Here is a 21,037-nt window from a genome sequence, read left to right as displayed (position 1 = left end):
CTGCCAAATTCAAGCTTTGGTCTGTTCGGCCTTTCTAAGTTTGCAAGCAGGCTGCAAACAGTTCTGCTTCTTGGGGACGCCAGACTTCCCAGAGCCTGTTACACAGTAAAATGTGCCTGTCACTCAAACTCATTAGGCAGAAACGAGAAAAACAAATGTTTACAAATGGTGCCACAGTGGTTAAACTAATGCAAGTGATTCAGTTTCTCTCAGGATAGAGAACATACTCCCACAAGTACGATAGTTCCTTACTGCTGCCAGAGTTTTCACATCTGGCATGTTACAGATTTCACCAAAAAAACCAGGCTGCTACCCCAAGCCACTCGTGCTCTATCATAAGACACTAACAAATTTTATTGCACTGTCAACATCCAGGAGGTTGACTAAGACAATGACTCCTCTTCACATGATAATTCCCAAATAAGATGTATGACATGCAGCGTTTGCTGAATATTTAAATTCCTATCCAAAATTTTGCATTTAGAAGTTGAATTACTTAAAAGTTGAAACAGCTAATGCAGTCTTGCTAAGATCTATTTATTAGCGGCAAATAGCTCAATACATCTATAGCAATCTAAGGAGTAAGTCACTAAAACAAAAAGGTACCACAGTACCCTTTTACTAAGCCAACACAAAATGTTGCAGAGTAACTGTGAAACAATGAGCCAAACAAAATTACAAAATGAATTTATTCCAAAAGCGTAAGGGAACATTTACAATTCAACAAGATGGTAAACAGGTGTCTCCACAAGAACTCACTGCATTAAAATTAAATATGAAACTGTGTGTGTGTGTGTGTGAAATAAATCTAACTACTTCTGAGGCCACAAGAACTTTGCACATCACCTCTGAAAAACAGGAGTCCCATAAAGAAAACTCACTCAAAATTCAGTGAGAAAATAAGCTGCTAGTTCCTAGTTATTAGTCTAAATGCAAGCTATGTTTAGGCTTTGAGATTATTATTTTTAAATTCCCTCAAAACACAAATTATAGCCACAAGTGCAAAATGTCTATTTTTTTTTCCCCCCTCAATGGAAGCTTATTACCCATCTAGTGCCTATTTTCAGGGTGACATTTTGATCTCACAAATTTGTCTTTCAAAGCTCTTTGCCAAGTTTGTTGGTTTTAGTGACAAATCTGAGTTTAGCAGCTGGCATGCAATCAGAAATACAAGTCAGCTCACATGTCCTGGAATGTCCAAAGTTTGCTGCCTACTGCTCCAGAGTTGAGCAAAACCAGACTTCAAATTTAGCATCAACAACATCTCCAACTTTGACATAGTTTCTGTATTCTGGCCTTCTGATTGTAGTGATAAATACCAAAAGTGTGTTAATGAAGACACCCGAGTCAGATTCACAAGCAAATACAAATGGAACTAGGTGGGCAAAGATCACTTTCAGGCATTTGTCTGTGTCTGGGTATCAAATGGCTGGACAAAAAAAAGGAGGATAAGAAATAATCTTCATTCTTCTAAAGCCTAACCTATTTTACATCAACACACCCTAGAACACATTAGAATTCTTTTCCTCTGTCCCAACTTCTTTTTTACTATCTGCTAATTCCTTTACAATGTTGAAAGACCTGAGAAGTAAAAATTTTGAATGGTGAGAATAAAAAAAAAAAAAGCATTGTGCTCTTACATTGTATTTTCTGGGTGTACACCAGTAAATAAGAATCCCAAGTTGCTATGGAAAAAAATAGCATGGAATTGTTAACTTTTCCACCTGAATTGAACTACATAGCTGGAATTTTTCAATGTTACCCAAAATACAATTTTATTTATATATTTTTAAATGCAACTGTATTGGTAAAAAAACCGCAAAAAAACCACAAAACAAAAAAACAAAACAAAACAAAACCCCCAACCCTCAAGTGCCAACTAATCCAGAAATCTGCAAAACATAGAAAAGAGCCAGATACTGCTACGGTCTAGCTCCAGCCTATGAAGCTTAATCACTGCATCAGTCTTCACCCATTCCTGGAATAATTCTAGTCATTTATTGTTTTGTTTTTCCTGTTCATTTACTGAAATTTCACGGCATAACTATATGCACATATTCATATTAAACATTAAAAATCCATTTGCAAAACATCACTTTTGCATTACAATGCACGGAGAAGAGTAAGATGTGCAAACCAAAAAACACCACATTCTCCACATCTCTAAGTAAAAGGACTGCTTCATGCTACAAGCAAAATGAATCTCCATCTCTGTTGCAAACTTTAAAAAACCAGCATGTATCTCATTCAATTTCATTAAAAAAAAAGTAAATCAAAGCAAATTTAACAATGGTACTCTTCTCCACATATTGCAAAATATGGTTACAGATGAGGAAAGGATTACTTCAGCTGCTAAGCTTATCTGACATGAATCTCTGTTGTCATGCCTTTCTTGTCCATTACTTAATACATAAACTCAATTATATAGTTTCAGTTATGCAGTAGCTGATTTTTAGGTTAGTATACAAACTGTCAAGATGTAGCTTTTGATATAACATCTATGCTCTTTTCCAATTTTGAATAAATCCTGAAGACACTTCAAAAATAAGAACCCAAAACTGCTGACTGTAAGCATCCAAAAATACAGTTGTAGTTTCACTATGGACAAGTTGTAGTCCGTTAGAAAAGTAGATCATACATACAAAGGTATAAAGAACATTTAAGTCAGTCTTAGTGGAAGGCAGTCCTTGAAGGAAACGATACTCCAAGCAAACTTGCTGAGTAGCACTTTCACTTTAGCCCTTCAGGGGCATGGAAGGTGTAGCTGTCTACTCAGTAGATTCTTCCTCGGCTACGATTGCCACGTCCTCCCCAGCCTCTTCCTCGTCCACCCCGGAAACCACCTCTTTGCTCTGAAATAAAAGTCAAAACTTTTCATACAGCTTTTATGTTGTATACAGATTTAAATAGCAATAACTGGAGGTACGGAAGGATGACTTAAGTCTCTGAGGCTACCTAGCTCATCCTTCTGTCCAGTAACACCATGTTGATCTTGAGGTGTTTGTCTGACTTACTCCTAGTGATTTTATAAAACGATGGAAAACCACAACTTTGTCAGTCTATCTGTACTCTTCTATCCTTAACATTATCACCAGCATGCTTAAGTTTTTTTGCTGGGCTGGTATCTTAACTATATCCAGTTAAAAAATCTCGGGCATAGACTGATACGACACAAACTATTTGTATACTGTAGAAATTTTTTCCTTTCCCTTTGTTAAGAACAAATCTGATCACAGCAAAAAAACCCCACAAAACATTTTGTTAAAGTTTCTTTGGATTTGTCTGTAAATACATCAAGCTCTCATTCCCCTTCCACACCTTCTCTTCATGTACAGTCTTACAATACAGGTCATATTAATCTACAAAGAGAACTGTGTGCTTATTTTAAACAGTACAGAAATCAAAAGCTTATCAGAGGCCTAAGCATCTCACTAACAAGAAACAGTAGCAAGCAATAAAAAATTTTTGGTTGAAGACTGCCTAATTTTTAGAACCGTAGGACTACAAGCTTATCTTGAAAGACACAGGTGCATCACCTGAAGTCTGCAGTAAGAAATTTGCAGAAGATTTTATCTTTTCTCTTTGTTTTATATATAAAACAGAGCTTTGTATCAGTTTTTCAACCTATGGGCACAGGTGATAATTTGTCATAGCAGGCTGTTTACTTGACAGAGGTAAGACCAATGGGCCTACAGGGAACAGAACAAGAACGGGTTGCTGCCATTGTTGGGCCTGTTCATCCAGTCTGCAACTGTTCTCACGTTTTGCCCAGAAATATGACTTGCAGAGAGAGAGAATCACTCTGGCTGGGAACATGAGGACATAACTGTGTGTATGCACAGTGAACCTGGCAATTCCCAGAAGTTCTGGATCAGGTCTGCAACATCAGCAGTGGCTGTAATAGGAATTCAGCACAGGTCCAGTCGTTCGACAGGTGGCCCAGCTCTGCCATTTGCAGCAACTGGTCTGTCCAATGGGACATTGGGGGTGCAAGTGCTGTGTGTCATAATAGAGAATACAATAGTTCAATTACTAACTCCATGTATTAAAACACTACTAAAACTAACTTGCAAATGACATATAGTTTATAGGCTGGTAACAAACACTGTAATAGATCAACAGCTGGAAAGAGACCATTACACACAAAAATTGGTGACAGTACAGTTTGATCTTCCAAGAATGTGACAGTAAGTTGGCTTAATGTCCTGGTTTCAGCTGGAATAGAGTTAATTGTCTTCCTAGTAGCTGGTACAGTGCTACGTTCTGAGTTCAGTATGAGAAGAATGTTGATAACACTGATGTTTTCAGCTGTTGCTAAGTAATGTTTAGCCTAAAGTCAAGGATTTTTCAACTTCTCATGCCCAGCCAACAAGAAGGCTGGAGGGGCACAAGGAGTTGGGAGGGGACACAGCCAGGGCAGCTGACCCAAACTGGCCAAAGGGGTATTCCATACCATGTGACGTCATGTCCAATATATAAACTGGGGGGAGTGGGGGTGGGGGGATCGCCGCTCGGGAACTAACTGGGCATCAGTCAGCAGATGGTGAGTAATTGCATTGTGCATCACTTGCATATTCCAATGCTTTTATTATTACTATTGTAATTTTATTAGTGTTACCATTATTATTATTAGTTTCTTCTTTTCTGTTCTATTAAACTGTTCTTATCTCAACCCACGAGTTTTACTCCCCCCCCCCCCGATTCCCTCCCCCATCCCACTGGGTGGGGGAGAAGCAAGCGAGTTGCTGCGTGGTGCTTAGTTGCTGGCTGGGGTTAAACCACGACACTTAATTTGTTTGTTCCCCCCGCCCCAAGGCACAACTGTCACTAGGCGAAGTTTTTCCAAGTTGCCTAACTTACCGTAAGAAAAACTACCCAGGTTACTGCTGTACTTTCCACTGGGAGGATTATATATTTGCCTGGCATCCCTTTTTGGTCCTGCCGAAGCTTTCTTTGGGGGCGAACTTGAGGTTGTATCTTCACTTGCTCTTTTTTGACTGACAGAAGAAAACAAAACCAGACCATTATACCCCTGTGGTGACAAGTACAGGAATAGCAGTTCAGCCTCAAAGATTAACCACTGGAAGCTAGCAGCAGCTAATGAAGATGCCCTGAATAATAATTCAAAAGAGGAAGTAAGCTAGTCTCCAGTTGATTTAGTCTGTTGCATCCCTGAAAGCAAGACTAAGATTATCACTCCACAGCCTTAATTCCTTCCAGGTGGGTGTTATTTTTGATTGCACACCTTTTAGCTCATGTGCTGTGTATATCATATATATGCAGCTTCGGATCTTTATTCTGTAAACAGCAAAAATTACCACCACCATTTTCTTTTTTTTTTATGAACAACTCTTACCTTGCATCTGCCTTCTGTACTGGTTTCCAGGACAGTGTAACTGTACTTTTGTAAGAAGGAGGAATGTGGAAGAGATCCTATGGAGGCAAAATCAGACAGTTTATTCTACAGTTAAATTCATGTAGAATGCACTTCAAAATTTTAGCTACCTACTGAGACTCCAGAATAACAGTTCCTTTCCAACAATTTTAGATCCTTTTTGAAGTCCCACTGCAGAGGGAGAAGGCAGCAGTAGCTAACTGCCTTATCCAGCTGCCTTAGCCCATACACTTTACTAGGAAATTCAAATGAGATTTATATTAACAGAATAGCCTCTTATACTGACATAATATGCTTTCTCTCTCTCCTTGCACACATCAAGCATCTTATAATGAACTACAACAGCTCCTGCAGGGAAACATCTGATATCTGTATCATGGTAAAAGGTAGGTTTCTCAATACTGTGGGCAAAGCTTTTGGTTTATCGTGGTTATTGAGAGTGAGAGATGGTAAGTGAAAGAAGAGAGGAAAAGGTGGTCAGAAGAAATCAGAATAGTTTCAAGGGCTCTGGATGGAAGTCTCTTTCTGCAGCCCATCTCTCCTAGACTCTTTGGAGAAAAAGGTTCTGTATAGCAGCTTGCTTTGCCTCCTTCCTCCTTTACATCTCCTTGCACCTCTTCAAACTATTCTTTACCCCTCCCTGCCACTGTAGGAAAGGGAAATGACAGGGAAAAAGGCTCGGCCAGAATCCAGAGACCCCTAAAGCAAGGTATTCTGCTCCTGCAGGCAACTAGTGCTGCAAAAAATGGGCCTCAACACCCTATCCCAACAGCAGCAAAGGCTAAGCAGGGTGCATAAACAGCAGATCCATGTCTCTTCAGAAACAGTAAAGTGGCAGCAACCCTAAGCTGGCTAACACTGACTAACTTAATTACACAATACAACTTAATTCAAATATATTCCTTTTTTCTGCATAGCTTACTCTACTGTATGAATTTACTCTTTTGTAACGTGAGGGCTTACCTTGATTAAAACATTGATGTTATTGGTTATTTTCAAGGCAACCACCTTAATCTTGTTCTGTAAGAAAAAAAACAACAAAGAAACACCACTGAACACCTATTCTAGTAGCTTTAAATTATGCCAACTGCATTTGATGAAGTCGTTAACATTAAACTGACTGCTCTTCCTAGTGAATTGCTATAGCAATAGTAATAGTGAAAGGTGTGTACACTTCTGAGTTTTCATTACAACTATTTTTAGGCTTCTTACAGTTTTACACTAACTAGTTGCTTCTAATGTTCCAGTGTACTTCCCACAAAATTTTTCCCCCAATGTATGAAATGTCTCCCCTTCAAAACAAAATGCAGAGCACAGACAGTTAAGCCAAATACATGTGGATACAGATAGTTAATAGTAGAAACTAAAAGATCATCTTAGCTTGCAAAATACAGCATCAGGTAAGATGCAGTTGCAATAGATGTTAGCAGTATTATTCCCTTAATCTATTTGCATGCTTACAGCAGACTGCAGCCCATTAGTGTGTGCCAGTGGTTATTTCGCTAGGCTCGATTAGAAAAATCAGAATTCCTGAACAATACTTACCTCCTCTGTTTTCAAGGCTTCTCCTGTTTTTCCTTGAAGTGCTAGACGAAGCTGTCGAATATACACCTGCAACCCTCGAGCAAAATACTGTAGCCTAAAAAATTCAAAAGCAATCTGTTAATTTTTAAATATTCCCATAAAATAAAAGCATAAGCACAGGGAAGCTGTAATCTCATTTTTTCCCCACTTAGGAAAAATGCTCAAAATAAGTCCTCTACAAATCTGATTTGTGCTTCTTTACCATCCAGACAATAATAATTCACACCTTCTAACAGAACTCTAACACTTGCCTCTAAACGATTACCTGATTTTAAAGTCTTTCAATTTCTCTGCATTCAGCTTGGCTGTGAGGAAGTCCGGAAGTTTACGACCCAGCTGGTGGAAGCTATACAATAAACACTCCACATAACTGAATTGCAACTTGGGCTCTTCATTGCCGGCATTTTCCCCATTCTCTGCTTCCTCTGGAGGAAGAGGCATATACTCCTAATGAACAGAAAGGAAAAACAAATGCATGAGACACGTTTACACAGACTGACCGTTCTTTTGCAGTGTTTGAACTGGAGGGTTTATTTGTGCTGAGAATTTAAGGAGTATACCCCATTGCTATACTAACATGATGAACCACTGCACGAAGTCCTGGTGCAGATGGTTTGCCTACACTTATGTGACTTGACACCTCTGGCTCAGAGGAAGTATTATGGTAGCACTGCTACCACAGGAAGCAACAATGTGCTGCACCAATCCTTCTGAAACAGCTCTGAATACGCTTACAATTGTCTGGGCAGATATTGCCTTTAACAAGATCAACATTAATCACTCATGACTATAAAATTTAAAAAGAACAAAGCCACATGAGTTTACTGGATTAAAAACATTATGCAGGTAACAGTTCTTTATATCTACAAAGGCTATGAATTGCAAAATGATGTTTGACCTTGTGTCATGGACAGAGCTATCTTTGAAATAGCTACTTCAGAAAAACGATAAATAGATTAATAGATAAAAATAACTTGTTTTGATGAAAGCTTTTTTTTTTTTTAAAGCATTTTACATGAGTAAAAATTGAATTAGTCTTACCAGTAATTTATCAAACAGCTTCTTCAAATTTGATTCAAGCTTTTCCATATCGCCACAAAATGAACTCATTTCAGCAAGAAGCTTCAAAACCTACACATAAGGATAGCTGGGTTTTTGTGTGTTAACTGAAAAGTACAAAGGCTTAACTTTCAACCTAAAAGCAATTATCACATCATTATGGCTGGCACAGTAGAGGTCAGCTATTACAATTAAACCTCTCCCAAGCATCAGGAAAGAATACAAGGAGGAACAGGCCTAGTCTGTTTTTCATGTCATTCACACAGGTTTGTGTGTCTAATCCCAACAAGCATCATTAGTCAACAAGTAAACAAAACTTCATCTCCCACATCTGCAGAACAGCTTGCCTTCAAAGTGAGATTCACAGAGATCTAACTGAAGCTGCAGCACTGATTAACGTAAGCAAAATTACAGATATTAAGCCACTCCCTTAGGAGGCTAAATTAGCACAAGCCATGCAACAATAATTTCAGTAAATGCTATGTGCTTAAAAAAAAAAATTGACAGTAATACAAAAATGATTACACCTATCTACTTATTCTAGCCTTGCCTCAAAAGCTAGGGACAAATGACACGTGCTTTAAAAGGCAATGCTCAGTCATGCCTCAATACAGCAAACTTTTTTTTTCCCTAGCGTAGCTAGTTCTCCTTCAAGCCAAGAACTGAAAACTACTTAAAGTAGTTTGCAAATAGCTGTCTTCGTCAAAGATGCTTATTTTTTACGATTTGAAAGACATTGTAGCTTTGCTTACCTCTAACTGGATATCAAGACCCTCCACTGGAGTAGTCAAAGAACTGAGGTTTGGCAGAACATGCTCACAGAAGTAAGTAACAAATTTCGTGGAATGAACGTTTTTCTGCAAAAAAACGCCGCACGTTATTCAAGCTACTCTTTAAGTTTGAAGGAGTTAAATGTTTTTTCCCCCCATCGCTCCACCCTTATAAATGCCTACCACAGAGCTACACCTTAAAGCTTTATTAAACTTCCCTCTAACTCCTAAAACACAGAGACCCTTCCAGGTAGCTTGAAGTCAGACACTGTCTGCAACAGGGGCTGAAAAGATTGCCTATAACCCAAGAATAGGCCTTTTTAAGTGCTGCAATTGCCTGGCATTAGACTTGAAATAAATGCGTACATGTATAAACCTAATGTAAGAATCTTGTCATAACTCACCATAACATCTTAAATTTGAAAGAAAACGTCGAAAAGCAGAGAATAACACAAAAGCTCTTTGTATTCAGATGCTTTAAGGATGTTTTCCAACATTTTAATACATTAGAAGCGGAAGGTAGACAAGTACTGATATGCTGTCATTCTAACATAATCATTGAGAAGAGAAGCTACACCCATTAACTTTCCACAATACTCCTCATGCAAAGCAAATAAATACATACTGAGAAGAGTGGCACTGCCTGCCGAGTACACTGTAGAAGTCTGTCCACACAATCTGGATCAGATGGATTGAATGTTTGTTCCAGGTCGGCTTGTTCGGCTACCAGCTCCACTAGTTGCTGCCTCCCACTTACTGTCTGTAAGCTTTTTAATCCAGACAATATTTTCATGAACAGAACAAATTCCTCGCCTGTCACATCTTCCAGCACCTTAATAGAACACCAGAAAACAAATTTCTATGGTGGTAATTTGCAAACCTCCAAGTCACACCTACTTGACTTGAAAAGGTAAACTATGCAAGTATTTAGCATTTAAATTTAGCTTCTAGTTATTTAAAAACACAAGTTTAAAGGAACACATGAAAACAAGCAGTATAATTGTATGCATCTTCGAATTAAAGTAACTGCCGTCAAGTTGTGCATAGGAAACATTGTTTTTCTTGAACTCTAACCTTAAGAACAAATTTCTTATCTAACAAAATAGTATGCTTCAGGCAGAATAAACGTTAAATGAGTATCTACTCATTATTGTCTTAATACTTTTTGTGTCTTTCTCAGCTTGGGGAAGGCACAGGAATCTCATGAAATTCAACAAATACAAATGCAAAGTCCTGCACCTGGGATGAACGAACCTCCCTGCATCAGCACATGTTGGGACTGATGGGCTGGGGAACTGCTCTGCTGAAAAGACCCTCAGGGTTCTGGGGGACAGCAGGCTAAAGATAAGTGTCAGCAGCATTCCTTGGGTGATGAACAGCGTCCTGGGCTCTGACGAGAGCATAGCCAGCAGACTGAGGGAAGCAAAGGGATTAAGGATTCTCCTTTGCTATACCCTCACTAGATCAAATCTGGAATACTGCACCTAGTGTCTGGCTGTCCTTTAAGAGGAAGTTGTTGATAAACTTTAGAAAGCTCAGCCAACAAGGTGGTAAGTGTCTAGAGCACATGACCTGTGAGGAGAACCTAAGGAAACTGGGCTTTTTCAGCCTAAAGGAAAAAAGTCTTAAGGGGGTGAGGTGACCTAACTTCCTATACTTAATACCTGACCTAATCTTCCAATACTTCAGAGCAAGTCACCAAGAGTAGGAGCCAGGTTCTTTACTGAGGTGGACAGGGTGAGAATGAGGCAAAGACACAAAACTGAAGTGGGAGGTTCCAACTGGATAAAGCCAAAAAAAAAAAAAAGTCACATTGAGGGCAATTAAACATTGGAGCTGGTTGCCCAGACAGTATGGTAAATTTCCATCCATAGCAGTTTTCAAAACCCAACTGGACAAAGCAGAGAAATCTGACCTGAATTCAGCTGAGCATGATTCACTGAGGTGATCGATCTTCCAAAGTCCCTTTCCAACGTGAATGATTCTACGATTCTAATAAAAGTCGCTCTTACAAAATGAGAAGAGCCTAACATTATTTTAACATTCCCACAAAAAAATTCTGCAAAGTTTGGATTGTAGCAGAATAGGACAACTAGAAGACCACATTTGTACAATGCTTAACTCTACATGTGGTGTAAACAAACATACCTCCAGAGGAACTCCAGTGATAAGGGATGGCTTAATAATACTGAAGTTCATCCTGAAATAAGACTCTCACCTTCTTTGATTCAGTCAATATGAACTCTTCTACCTCCTTTGTCATCACCTCCTCAGGCAGAGTTTTCAGTTTTGTAGAAAGGAACTTGATGGCTCGCTCTCTCACAATATCCTCTCCCTGAAGAATTTGACTGAATAAGCCTCCCAAAGTCCCTGAATGGAGAATACATCAGGTAACACAAATTATTTTAAAGTTAAGACCTGAACCTTCTATGCAGAAGAAAGAAGTTTCCTCCTGCAAGACTCCATGACACATTTTAAAGTAACTGCTGTACTAACTTTTAAGAAAAACCACAATTTTCACATAGTTTGACACAAGAATCCACATCATTTTATTGGTCTGTATAATTCAGATCCGCAATTATCGAGAAGTTTAGTATTGTTTGTAAAACCAAACAATGAGTGTGTGCGTGTCTAACTTTTGCATTGTAGTAAGAAGATACAAAATTGAACCTTGTTCTCATACTACTAGAGACTGGGAAGTTTATTAATAAAAGACATTTATAGAAAGAAAATGTGTCCTTTACCTTTAGCATCCATCTTAAATATACTGAGCAAAGCATTGTTCACCAAATTGAATTCTGCAGAATCATCTGAAGAGAGAAAAAACACTACTATGCATATTCTTGAAATGCAAACGTAAGACCAGAAATACAAAGAAAGATTTTTGATATCACACAAGAAGGATTCTATCCTCAGCATTTAATTATAAACAACATAACTTGTATTTTTAACGACTACTAGACTGAGGAAGTAGAAAGCCACGATTATGAAAGCTGGAAGCAAAACAAAAAGCTATGTGCCACTTCAACCTTCCTGCCCAAACTTTAACATTACAAACTTGATAGCACTGAAAACTTGACGGGAAGTTATTAATCAATATATTTAGTCATATTAAGGAACAGCTGAATAAATGAGCTGACCTCTAGTAAATTCAGGTAAAATGAGTAGTTACTTCTTTTTAAACACTTAAGTAATCTACAGTATTTCTAGGTGGGAGAAACAATTTTCCTCTTGAACTAAATGGAGAAATGTCTAAGTCTCAAAAAAAAAAAAAAAGTCTCTTCTGAGAAGCCTAGAGACTTAATCATGCATTTTTAATACAAATTTGAGTATATAATATTTAGCCCTCTATAACTTACTGAAATTAAAAAAAACAAACATATTGTATATTGAATTCTGATTTAAATATTTTGTACCAAAAATGCACTGTATGGAAGAAAATGCCTTCAGGATTTTTAAAGTTCCCAAGTACCTGGATTAGAAATCCAGTAACTCTTCTTCAGAAGGCAATTTGCTGCAGTCCATATCTGGAAGGGCTTTTGTTTTTGTCCCGTCCTGTCCCCCCCCCCGCCTTTTTCTACAGATGAAAAAAAATTTGTTATATTTAAAAGAAATATTTTCAGTTTAGCTTAGGATAATTAGTGACCTTTCAGCAGAAGTAGCAGCATAACTGTACAGCAAATATAAAGGGGGGGGGGGGGGAAGAGCAGAAGCAGGATATGAATGGCACTGGGACACACTGCTATGTAACAAATTATGAACCAACAAAAAATGTTTTATGGAACAAAATTATATCCATTTTTAGGTGTGCCACAAGGAGATCAGCCAGGAAACTACCAATGTCTCCTACCTGACTGTAGAAGCTGGGTCAGTATGTCTGCTACCCGAGGAAGATTATCTCCAGTGGCAAACTGAGGCAACTCCTTGATTGCTTGTCGCCGGATCTGTCAAAATTGTCAGTATCGTGGAAATAAAAAAAATTAAAAATTAAAGTAATTACAAAAAAAAGATCGGGCAATTCAACTACCAAAGTCTGGCAGAAAAACCAGCCCAATTTGAGAAAATGAACACATATTCTTTTAACATGAGTATCATATTCAGAAAGCAACGTTCAAGTTTCAGACTTTAATAGCAGTCCAAACTTCCCACTTGCTATGAAACTATTATGATGTATTTATGAAGAAAATATTTTTCTTAGATCTAAGCAGCACTGGAGAAAACCCAAATTCAAACACCACCTCTGTTAACAAAATCATTCATTTGATCAACAAAATAAAGGGCTAGAATCTGTGTTATTACGGAGTCTTATCTGCTAACAGGAAGGATAGTTTTACAGCTGTGCATATGGCAGAGATAAACTCTAGGTTTTGTTCCCAGCACTGACAAAAATCCTTGAATGATCTGCCTAAATAATTTAGGATCTGATAACCAAAGGTGCTTCAAAGGTACAGCTTCTATCAACACCACAGAAGCAGCATAAAGCATCTCAAGACTTCTGCAAGAACAATACATTCAGAATCACATTCCCATGGTTCTCAGGTGCAAATAGATTTTCTTGCCTCCCAGCAGGATGTATTAGAACCAATTACCACAAAGTCCTTTTTGAAAGGAAAAAAATGTAATAGATATTCAAATAAACTGCATCTAAGTTTCTTTCTACAGAGCTATTCCTTTGATGGGAGTGAAAAAGACAAATGAAAACTGATGTATCTTCCCATACCATCACACAACAGATTCTTCTATTGCAGGAAGATAACTAAGTATTCTTAAATTTTCTAAAGACCAACACTGCCCTCCCAAAAGACATAGCCTATAAAAAACAAAGGGAAAGGAATAACAAAATACAAACTCAACGTATCAACTTGCTACAAGGTTCTTATTCTTACAGAAACATCTTCATCCTCACAGAGGTCCAACTGGGCATTGATAGCTGAGTCAGCTAGCTCAGGAAAATGCTTGAAGAACTTCGGAATAAATTGGGCTGCAAGTCTCTTCTCCTTGGCACCTCCTTTCACACCATCCAAGATTGCCTGGTATGCATCCTTATGCTGAAAGAGGAAAAACAGACTACATAAGTAGAAGAATCTTGGGGTCTTCTTAAGACAAGGAAAGGATTTTTCTCTCACATTCACTTCAGCTATTTAAGTGAACTATATTATACAAGCTTCATACAAAGAAATAAATTTCTCTTAGACCAACGTAACTGTGCCAATGTAGTAAAATTTGCCTCTATCGACTGTTTTTTACTGTTACTCTGATTCCTCTGTCTGTTCCAAGTGCTTACAGTTCAAACTGCCAGCCCTAAGGCTAACAGCTCTTGCACACCAGTTGTGATTAGATTAGTGCAGACTCAAGGAATTACACGATCACCTTCACTGAACTTGGGCAGTTTTTCAAGCAGCTTCTGCCTTCTGTCTGCTTGTTTATTGTCTTTCAAGCAGAGGTTACCTCTCCCAACAACTGTGCCACTGGAATGGATCACGAATGATTTTTAATGTCTATCACGCTAAAGCATCTCTGGCACCTATTCAAGCAGTTAACTTAATCTGAGATAAAACATAGTTCTTAAAAGATCTGTTAACAGAGACTAGGTCAAAAAAAAAAAAAAGAAATTTCCAGTTGAAATATAGAAATAAACACTTCAGCAACAGAGTAGAATATTCTCTAGCTGCTCCAACTAGAATCACACAGGCGCTTCTGATTTTGTGCCTGCAGGACTGAAACTTTGGAATAAATGGAAGTCTTTGTTGTGGTTAGCTATGTGTTTGCGAAATAAAAGTCAGCATTATTAGGATGCTAGCAGAAATCAGAACCTTCTATCATTAATTTTCCTCATAGTTGTGAGGAGAATGTTTTAGACAACTTATCCTACTTTGAACAGCAACATCAATTTTTTGCTCTATTAAATTTCCCAGAGCCACATGTATCATCACCTCTACTCCACATAAAAGTTCACCCATAGCAAATAAAGATATTAATTTACAAAGCAGTACACTGCATTAATTCCTTCTCAAGTAAGCTGTATTTTAACATTCAGTACCAATGCTCCTTAAACACTCCCTACACCTCATTGATAGCTCTCTATGTTGCCAGATTCTGAACCGGATTGGGACAATGATCTGGAATAAAAATAACCAAGGAAAAAAAAAGGTTACTTTTCAGGCAATCCACATCCCCATCCAGTTTGCTCTGTAGCTGTTCCAACACAGTGCGCTCAACAGCAAAGGCAGGAATGAGCCAGCACAAACTAACAATGAAACACACATTATTATAGTCACAGGTTCTCAGACTGCACATTAAGAACAACTTTTTTGTGGAACAAATTACTTAAACTTAATAGATATTTAAAAGACATTCACACAGCAATGAAATTGAATAGCTTGTGTTCCATGAATTTGTATTACTGCATGCCAACTACCCCTGTATTTAGGCAAAATACAGTTCAGGCAGGAGTTTGTTTTATCCTGTACCTGGCAGCACTGAATGCTCAAGAAAAAAGTAGGCAACTGCAGAAGCAGCGTCATCCTTTGGTTTTGCACATTTCCTCCCAATCCGTAACACAGGAATGTCCTAAGCCAGAGAGACTGTCCAGACCTTTATTTTTAATAACTGTCAATTGACCAATCATCCATTAATTTCTCTAGATTAGTTCTTGAACCAATTCATACTCTATGATGTCCTGTGACATGTTTCAGAATGCATTATGGAGAAAAGTTCATCTTCCTCTTTATTTAAAGCCTGTTTCCTAATAGTTTTTGTCAAATTCTCACCTTCATTCCACTCAAGAGGTAGACTCATCATACCTGAGCCCCTTTCTCAACTGAAACACTCTTTTACAAGCTCAATACTTCTGGTCTTTTAAATTACTCCTCTTAATGTTGTACTTCTGGTTGTCCCCTTGCACTTCTCCACATGTTCAAGGTTTCTTTTTTTGAGACAGGGTGACTATGACTTTTTGTAGCGAGAGATCACATTCATATAGTTGTTAAGAGATAATAAAGTAGTAAGTGGGATAAAACCGATGAATAAGGAACAGTTACTCATGGCTTCTCAGAATGCAAAAATTGGAGACATCAAATAAGATTACAAAATGTCAAGTTCAAAGGAGATAGCTCCTTCACAAAGGTTAATGAAGTAATGGAACATTTTGCCACAGAACATTTGTATGCCAGAAATATAATCTAATCAGTTAAAAAAAGCATCAGAAAAGTTCACTGAATAACAATCTAGCAAGATATAATAATTACAAAGACCCTATCTCTGGCTCTGGAAGCCCACAAGTTGGAGAGGTGCAAAGCTGGGAGACTATATCAGGGATCATCATTCTATACTTACCCTCAGAGGTTCTTACACATCTGCTACTGATCCCTGTCACAGGCCGCTTTTCTTAACTACGCTGGAGTTTGCTCTACGTAAAATTGCCATTCTAATCTTACAAAAGCTACCCACAATAGTCAAACTGACGATGGACTACGTATTTGTAAAACAGCACAGCAACAGCATCTGTTTTATTCTGCGTCCCTCCCCATAGTTCCCAACATTTTAGTTGCATTTTTTGGTTGGCTCCAAGATGATGTTTTTGTTGGACTGTCTGCAAGGATGCTTTGTTTCACTAGGGCATAATTACACAAGCAAAGTGAATGGAGTTGAATTAAAAAAAAAACCCAAACCAACAACTTTAAAAAAAAAAAAACAACCAAACACCAAAAGACCACCATATTATTTGTTCTCTTAAGAAACTTTACAAATGACCTTGCATAGTAGTATCTAGTTTAAAATCCACTGCTAGGTATGTGCAAAGCTACTTTCCTACTTATGTACAGTATGACCAAAAAAAAAAAAAAAAAAAGTATTTGCTGCTTTTTCAGGTAGCCATTGAGTAAAATGAGAGCCTGATACAATTCAAAAACTAGTTTTAACTAACCATAATATTTTGTATTGGTAATATACCAAGTCATCCTCTTTTTTTGAATAATTCAGTAACAGTATAAGCAGATGGCAGATCTTGGCAGGAGTTTAGAGATAAATGTCTCCTTTAGCCATGAGGGTCGAGCTTCCATTCTTTACTTAAGGAGAAGAAAACCAAAGGGCTATAGGCAGTTACCAAGCCATAACAGACTTCACCTTCCTCCAACAAACCTTTTAGCAAGAGAGCCTGACAGAAGCTCTCCGGAACTGCAACTGTGCTGGATCAGATCTGGGTGACTACCGGTGTCTTCTTTAAAGCCTGAATTCACCAGGCGAAACTCCCCACCCCCACGCAAAAAGCAGTCTGACTCTAGCTAATAAGTAGTTAATATCCGCGACGCCACATTTAAAAGGAAAGCTACGGACAGGACGGGAGGAGGATGCAAAAGCGACAAGAGCTGCTGCCGTCCTTGCAGAACCGCAGGCGCGAAGCTTATCTCTGCCCCTCCCCCCCCGGCGCCGTGAGGAAACCTACACCGAGAACAGCCCCGGGGGCTAGCCGGTTGTCCGGCGGGGCGAGCAGGCCCCTGCGGCAGCATCCCATCCTCTCCCGCTCCCCCACCGCCCGCCCAGCCCGAAACTCCCCGCTGGGGCGGCGCCGCCACCGCTACTCAAGCCCGAGGCCTAACGAGGCCTTACAGGCCGCAGCCACGCCGCACCTGGCCCGCCGTCTCCGTGGCGTCCGCCAGGATCCCGTAGTTACGGTAAAGCTCCTCCACAGTGGGCATGGTGCGGCGGGGAAGGGGCGAAAGCCGTCGCTTGAGCAACCGGAGCCGCCGCTTCAGCAACCGGAGCCGCTCGGCCCGCCGCTACCGCTCAGGCCGCCGCCGCCGCCGCCGCCGTCAGCACCAACGAGGCGGAGCGATTGCAGAGCGGCCGTACGGAGGCGCCTGCAACAGCGCCCCCAGCCGGCTAGAGGTAGAGCTGCCGGGTCGGGTTAAAGGCGGGGGGGGAGGCGTGGGCGTGGGTGCGCGGAGCGCTTCGCGCTCCGCGCACCCACGCCCACGCCCCCCCCCAATGTAGCGTATATCAGTGGAGTTTAGGTGATATTAAACGGCTATTCAACGTAAACAAGAGTGCCCCGGCTCCTGCGTGGCACCTCGTGTCCGGGTTTCCGTCGCCGGAGCGCGAAACGTCACGCGCTCCGCCTGGTCGTTAAAAATAATTTCAGAATTAGGTGGCTTTTTTACCCGCCTGGCCCTCAGTCTCGAGCCACAGCACCCAGGGGCTTTTCCTGCTGTCGGGGGAGAGCGCGTGTTTGCTCAGGGATGTGGCGTGTCCTTCACCTTTTGCAGCCTTGCCTTTTTTTTTTTTAATTTTTTTCTGGGCTTTTCTTTGCACTCCTCCTCCTTTCCCTGAATGCGGTCTTCCCCCAGCTACTCCTTTCTGTATCCCTTTTTGTCTCTCATATACAAATACCGTGAAAGACTGTTGTGCGCTGAGCTCCCGGGACAAGGAGGAGACCATTTTCCCGTGATTTGGTGACTTTCATCTTTTCCTGCAGAGGAAAACACCCCCAGATTCCAGCATATAGAAACCGAAGTATCTGCAACGAATGTCAATGGAGGCAGCACGCATGCGGTAGGCTCAAATGACCTAAATATAAATCGTGGCAAAAGTTAGAAGGCTGTAAGCAGCGTCTTCCCCTTGTTGCCGAAATCCGGAATAAAACTCCTTAACAGCAATGAGAAGTTAAGAAGCAGGCACTCCTTTATTGCAGCGCTGGGCACACGGGGGATCGCTCCACCTATCGTGTGCACCTGTCTTGTCTAACGATACAGTTAAATACACACCTGTTATACATATTCATTAAGTTTCTGGGAAATGTTATACATAATCATCAACTTTCCAGTAAATCATTAGCATATGTATATGTCTCTTCACGCAGGCGCAGCAAAGGTCTCTGGTGGTCTTCAGAAGCCCTCTGGTGGTCTTTCATAGTCTTCCTCACTTGTCCGCTTCTTGACCTCCTTTAGCTGATTCTGCGCAGTATGATTCTCATCACTATCTATATTAGTTTGCATAAAAATGTATACTATGTTCTCTTTTGAAATCCAACCTTTTCAATGATTGGTCTTTCAGTTTGTTATCAAAATGGGAAAGGTAGGGAGTTTTCAAGAAGCGAACCTTCTTGGCTTCTTAAAAGAAAATATAAGCCAACGATAATCAGCTAAAAGTACAGTACTGCACATTCTTTAAGTTCTTTATCTGCTATGGTTACACCCCACAACTCTATATTCCTAATATTTCAGTTATAATCAGATTTGATTTCTTTTAAAATGTAACACCCTCATCTCGAGATGCTTTAACATGCTGCCGATTTCACAGGCGCTTAAAATCAAAGAGGATTCCCCTCACGTCAGCCTGAGGCCGAGCTAAGCAAGACGCTGGACCTTTCTCTCGTATCCTTTCCAGCAGGATGAAGGGCGCTCTCAGAGGCATTCGAAGCCACGGTCTCTCTCCAGAGCCCGTGCAGGGATGTGCAGCGGCATCAATTATTTACCTTCCTTTCGTTGTTCCTCTGCTCTCGCAGTGTTTCAGCAAGTGGCCGCAGTGACGGCAGCAGTCACCTTTCTCGGTGCCTTCGCCTGTCTGCAGGTGGATGGATTCACGTGGTTCTGGCACGCTCTGACCGGGTCTGAGGGTGCGGAAGCTTGTGGCTGCTGTCGGATCCAGGAAAGCACTAACCGCGGCCTGTCCCTTGGTGTGCTTGCGACCATCGCATTTACCCAAAGTAATCTTCTTAAAAGAATGTGCTGGTTAATCTTAGCAGCGGGAACAAAATGTAACACGAGAGAAAAAATATTTTGAATGCATCAGAAGAGCTACGTGCATGACTAGCTTACCTGAAGCTTTCATTTTCTAGGAAGGGACAGCTTCCTCAGGCAGGCTGGTGGATATTAAGAGATGTCAATCTCTTACCCTCCAGCATCTCCCAGGCAGCATCACAGCTGAATGCAGACTTTAAAACTCTTTATAATCATCTTTATCATCACTGCCGTGGCAAGCTTTTACAACTTGGCCAGAAAGGAGGAAAGGTGAACCTCCCATTTAATTGCTTTTTAACCCCCCTGAAATGTTTACATAGATGGAGGTGCCTCGTTATCTCCTGTTCTTGCTCATTTCCTCAACAGCTCGCTATTAAACTGTGATTACATTCTAAAGCAAACATTGATAATCAGATAAAAATGTAGCATTTATACGGTACTGTACGTAGGAGAGCTGTGGAGAAAAAAAGAGAAGAAGTAGGCATGAATGAAAATGGGTGTGAGAGGGGTTGTGTGCCTTCCGCGGAAGACTGGCACTCCATGGCGGAGCAGAACGGGTGCTGGAGATACTGGGGAGCGATGGGAGAGGAAGGTGAACTCAACTGCTGGACTTTGGCTGTGCTACAGGGACATTAATGGGTGGGGTGGGATGGTAAGCAATTTCAAAATACTGTAATAACATTATATATTCTGTTATGTGTAAGTATGTATTATTTTAATCACATTCATATATGTTGTTTCATAACATATATTATATGCCTTGGAATTATACTTTTTTACCTTCTCTGGCAATGACAGATTCAGATGTGCGCCTCATCTTTCTACCAGAGAACATGCAAAATGAAAAGGGGTTTTCAGAGCCACATTAAGAAAATGTTTTCTCTGAGGTTTGTTCTATTTCCGCCCTTTGATCTTCCATGTGTCGTCTTTTGGTTTTTTCCCTCGCCTACTTCCTTGTTGCTTTACATCATTCTTCTCTTCGTTTTTTCTCTCCTTCCAACAATTTCCACTTTCCAGTCTCTAGTTTTTACTTATATATGAAATATATATGAAAATATATGAAACATTTTTTACAATGAAACTGTTTAAATTTAATCGCCATTAGTGTCTAGCATTAATACAGAAGGATCATGAATGAAGAGCTGATGGTGTTACAAGTTTAGGAGACATTGTTTGACATTATTTTTCAAAGTTAGTCAGGGTTCTCTTGGTTTGTTAAAGTTGGGATATTTTTGGAAATGTATCTTTAGAAACTCAAAAGCTTGAAATGCACATTTGAGAATAACCCATAACATTTTCAGGCTCTGCAGTGCAAGCCTCCTAGTTTCAAGAAATATGATTAATCTGGCCATCAGTCAGGATTTTCCTCTCTTCTTTCTTCTCAATCTCCTCATGCCAGTGCATGTGGAGATAACCTTATGGTAAGCTATGGACTCATTTGATAACAAAGTGTTATTATTATACCTTTGACTTCCATTCCCACACACTGCCCA

The 21,037-nt window shown here is 39.9% G+C and overlaps 1 protein-coding gene across 2 annotated transcripts; it reads right to left on the bottom strand.

Moving 5' to 3' along the window:
- Positions 1-671: 671 nt before the first annotated feature.
- On the bottom strand, positions 672-17,603 carry API5 (apoptosis inhibitor 5). Of its 2 annotated transcripts, XM_052781913.1 has the most exons (15): positions 17,436-17,603; positions 13,695-13,856; positions 12,659-12,752; positions 11,553-11,618; positions 11,027-11,178; positions 9,434-9,640; positions 8,791-8,895; positions 8,021-8,110; positions 7,245-7,426; positions 6,941-7,034; positions 6,359-6,415; positions 5,357-5,433; positions 4,861-4,997; positions 3,848-3,996; positions 2,764-2,852 (listed from the first exon to the last, which is right to left on the bottom strand). In XM_052781913.1, the coding sequence occupies exons 1-14, from the start codon at positions 17,502-17,504 to the stop codon at positions 3,872-3,874; spliced, it is 1,617 nt and encodes a 538-aa protein (XP_052637873.1). In that variant the 5' UTR covers positions 17,505-17,603; the 3' UTR covers positions 2,764-2,852; positions 3,848-3,871. The 2 variants fall into 2 exon arrangements, with proteins under 2 accessions (XP_052637874.1, XP_052637873.1); XM_052781914.1 differs by lacking the exon at positions 3,848-3,996 and having other exon boundaries at positions 672-2,852.
- Between the last annotated feature and the right edge of the window lie 3,434 nt (positions 17,604-21,037).

This window comes from Harpia harpyja, chromosome 3 (assembly GCF_026419915.1).
Source record: "Harpia harpyja isolate bHarHar1 chromosome 3, bHarHar1 primary haplotype, whole genome shotgun sequence".
In the NCBI taxonomy this organism is placed as follows: Eukaryota; Metazoa; Chordata; class Aves; order Accipitriformes; family Accipitridae; genus Harpia; species Harpia harpyja.
The sequence above is the reverse complement of the archived record's forward strand: the minus strand, read 5'-3'. Positions and strand labels throughout refer to the sequence as shown.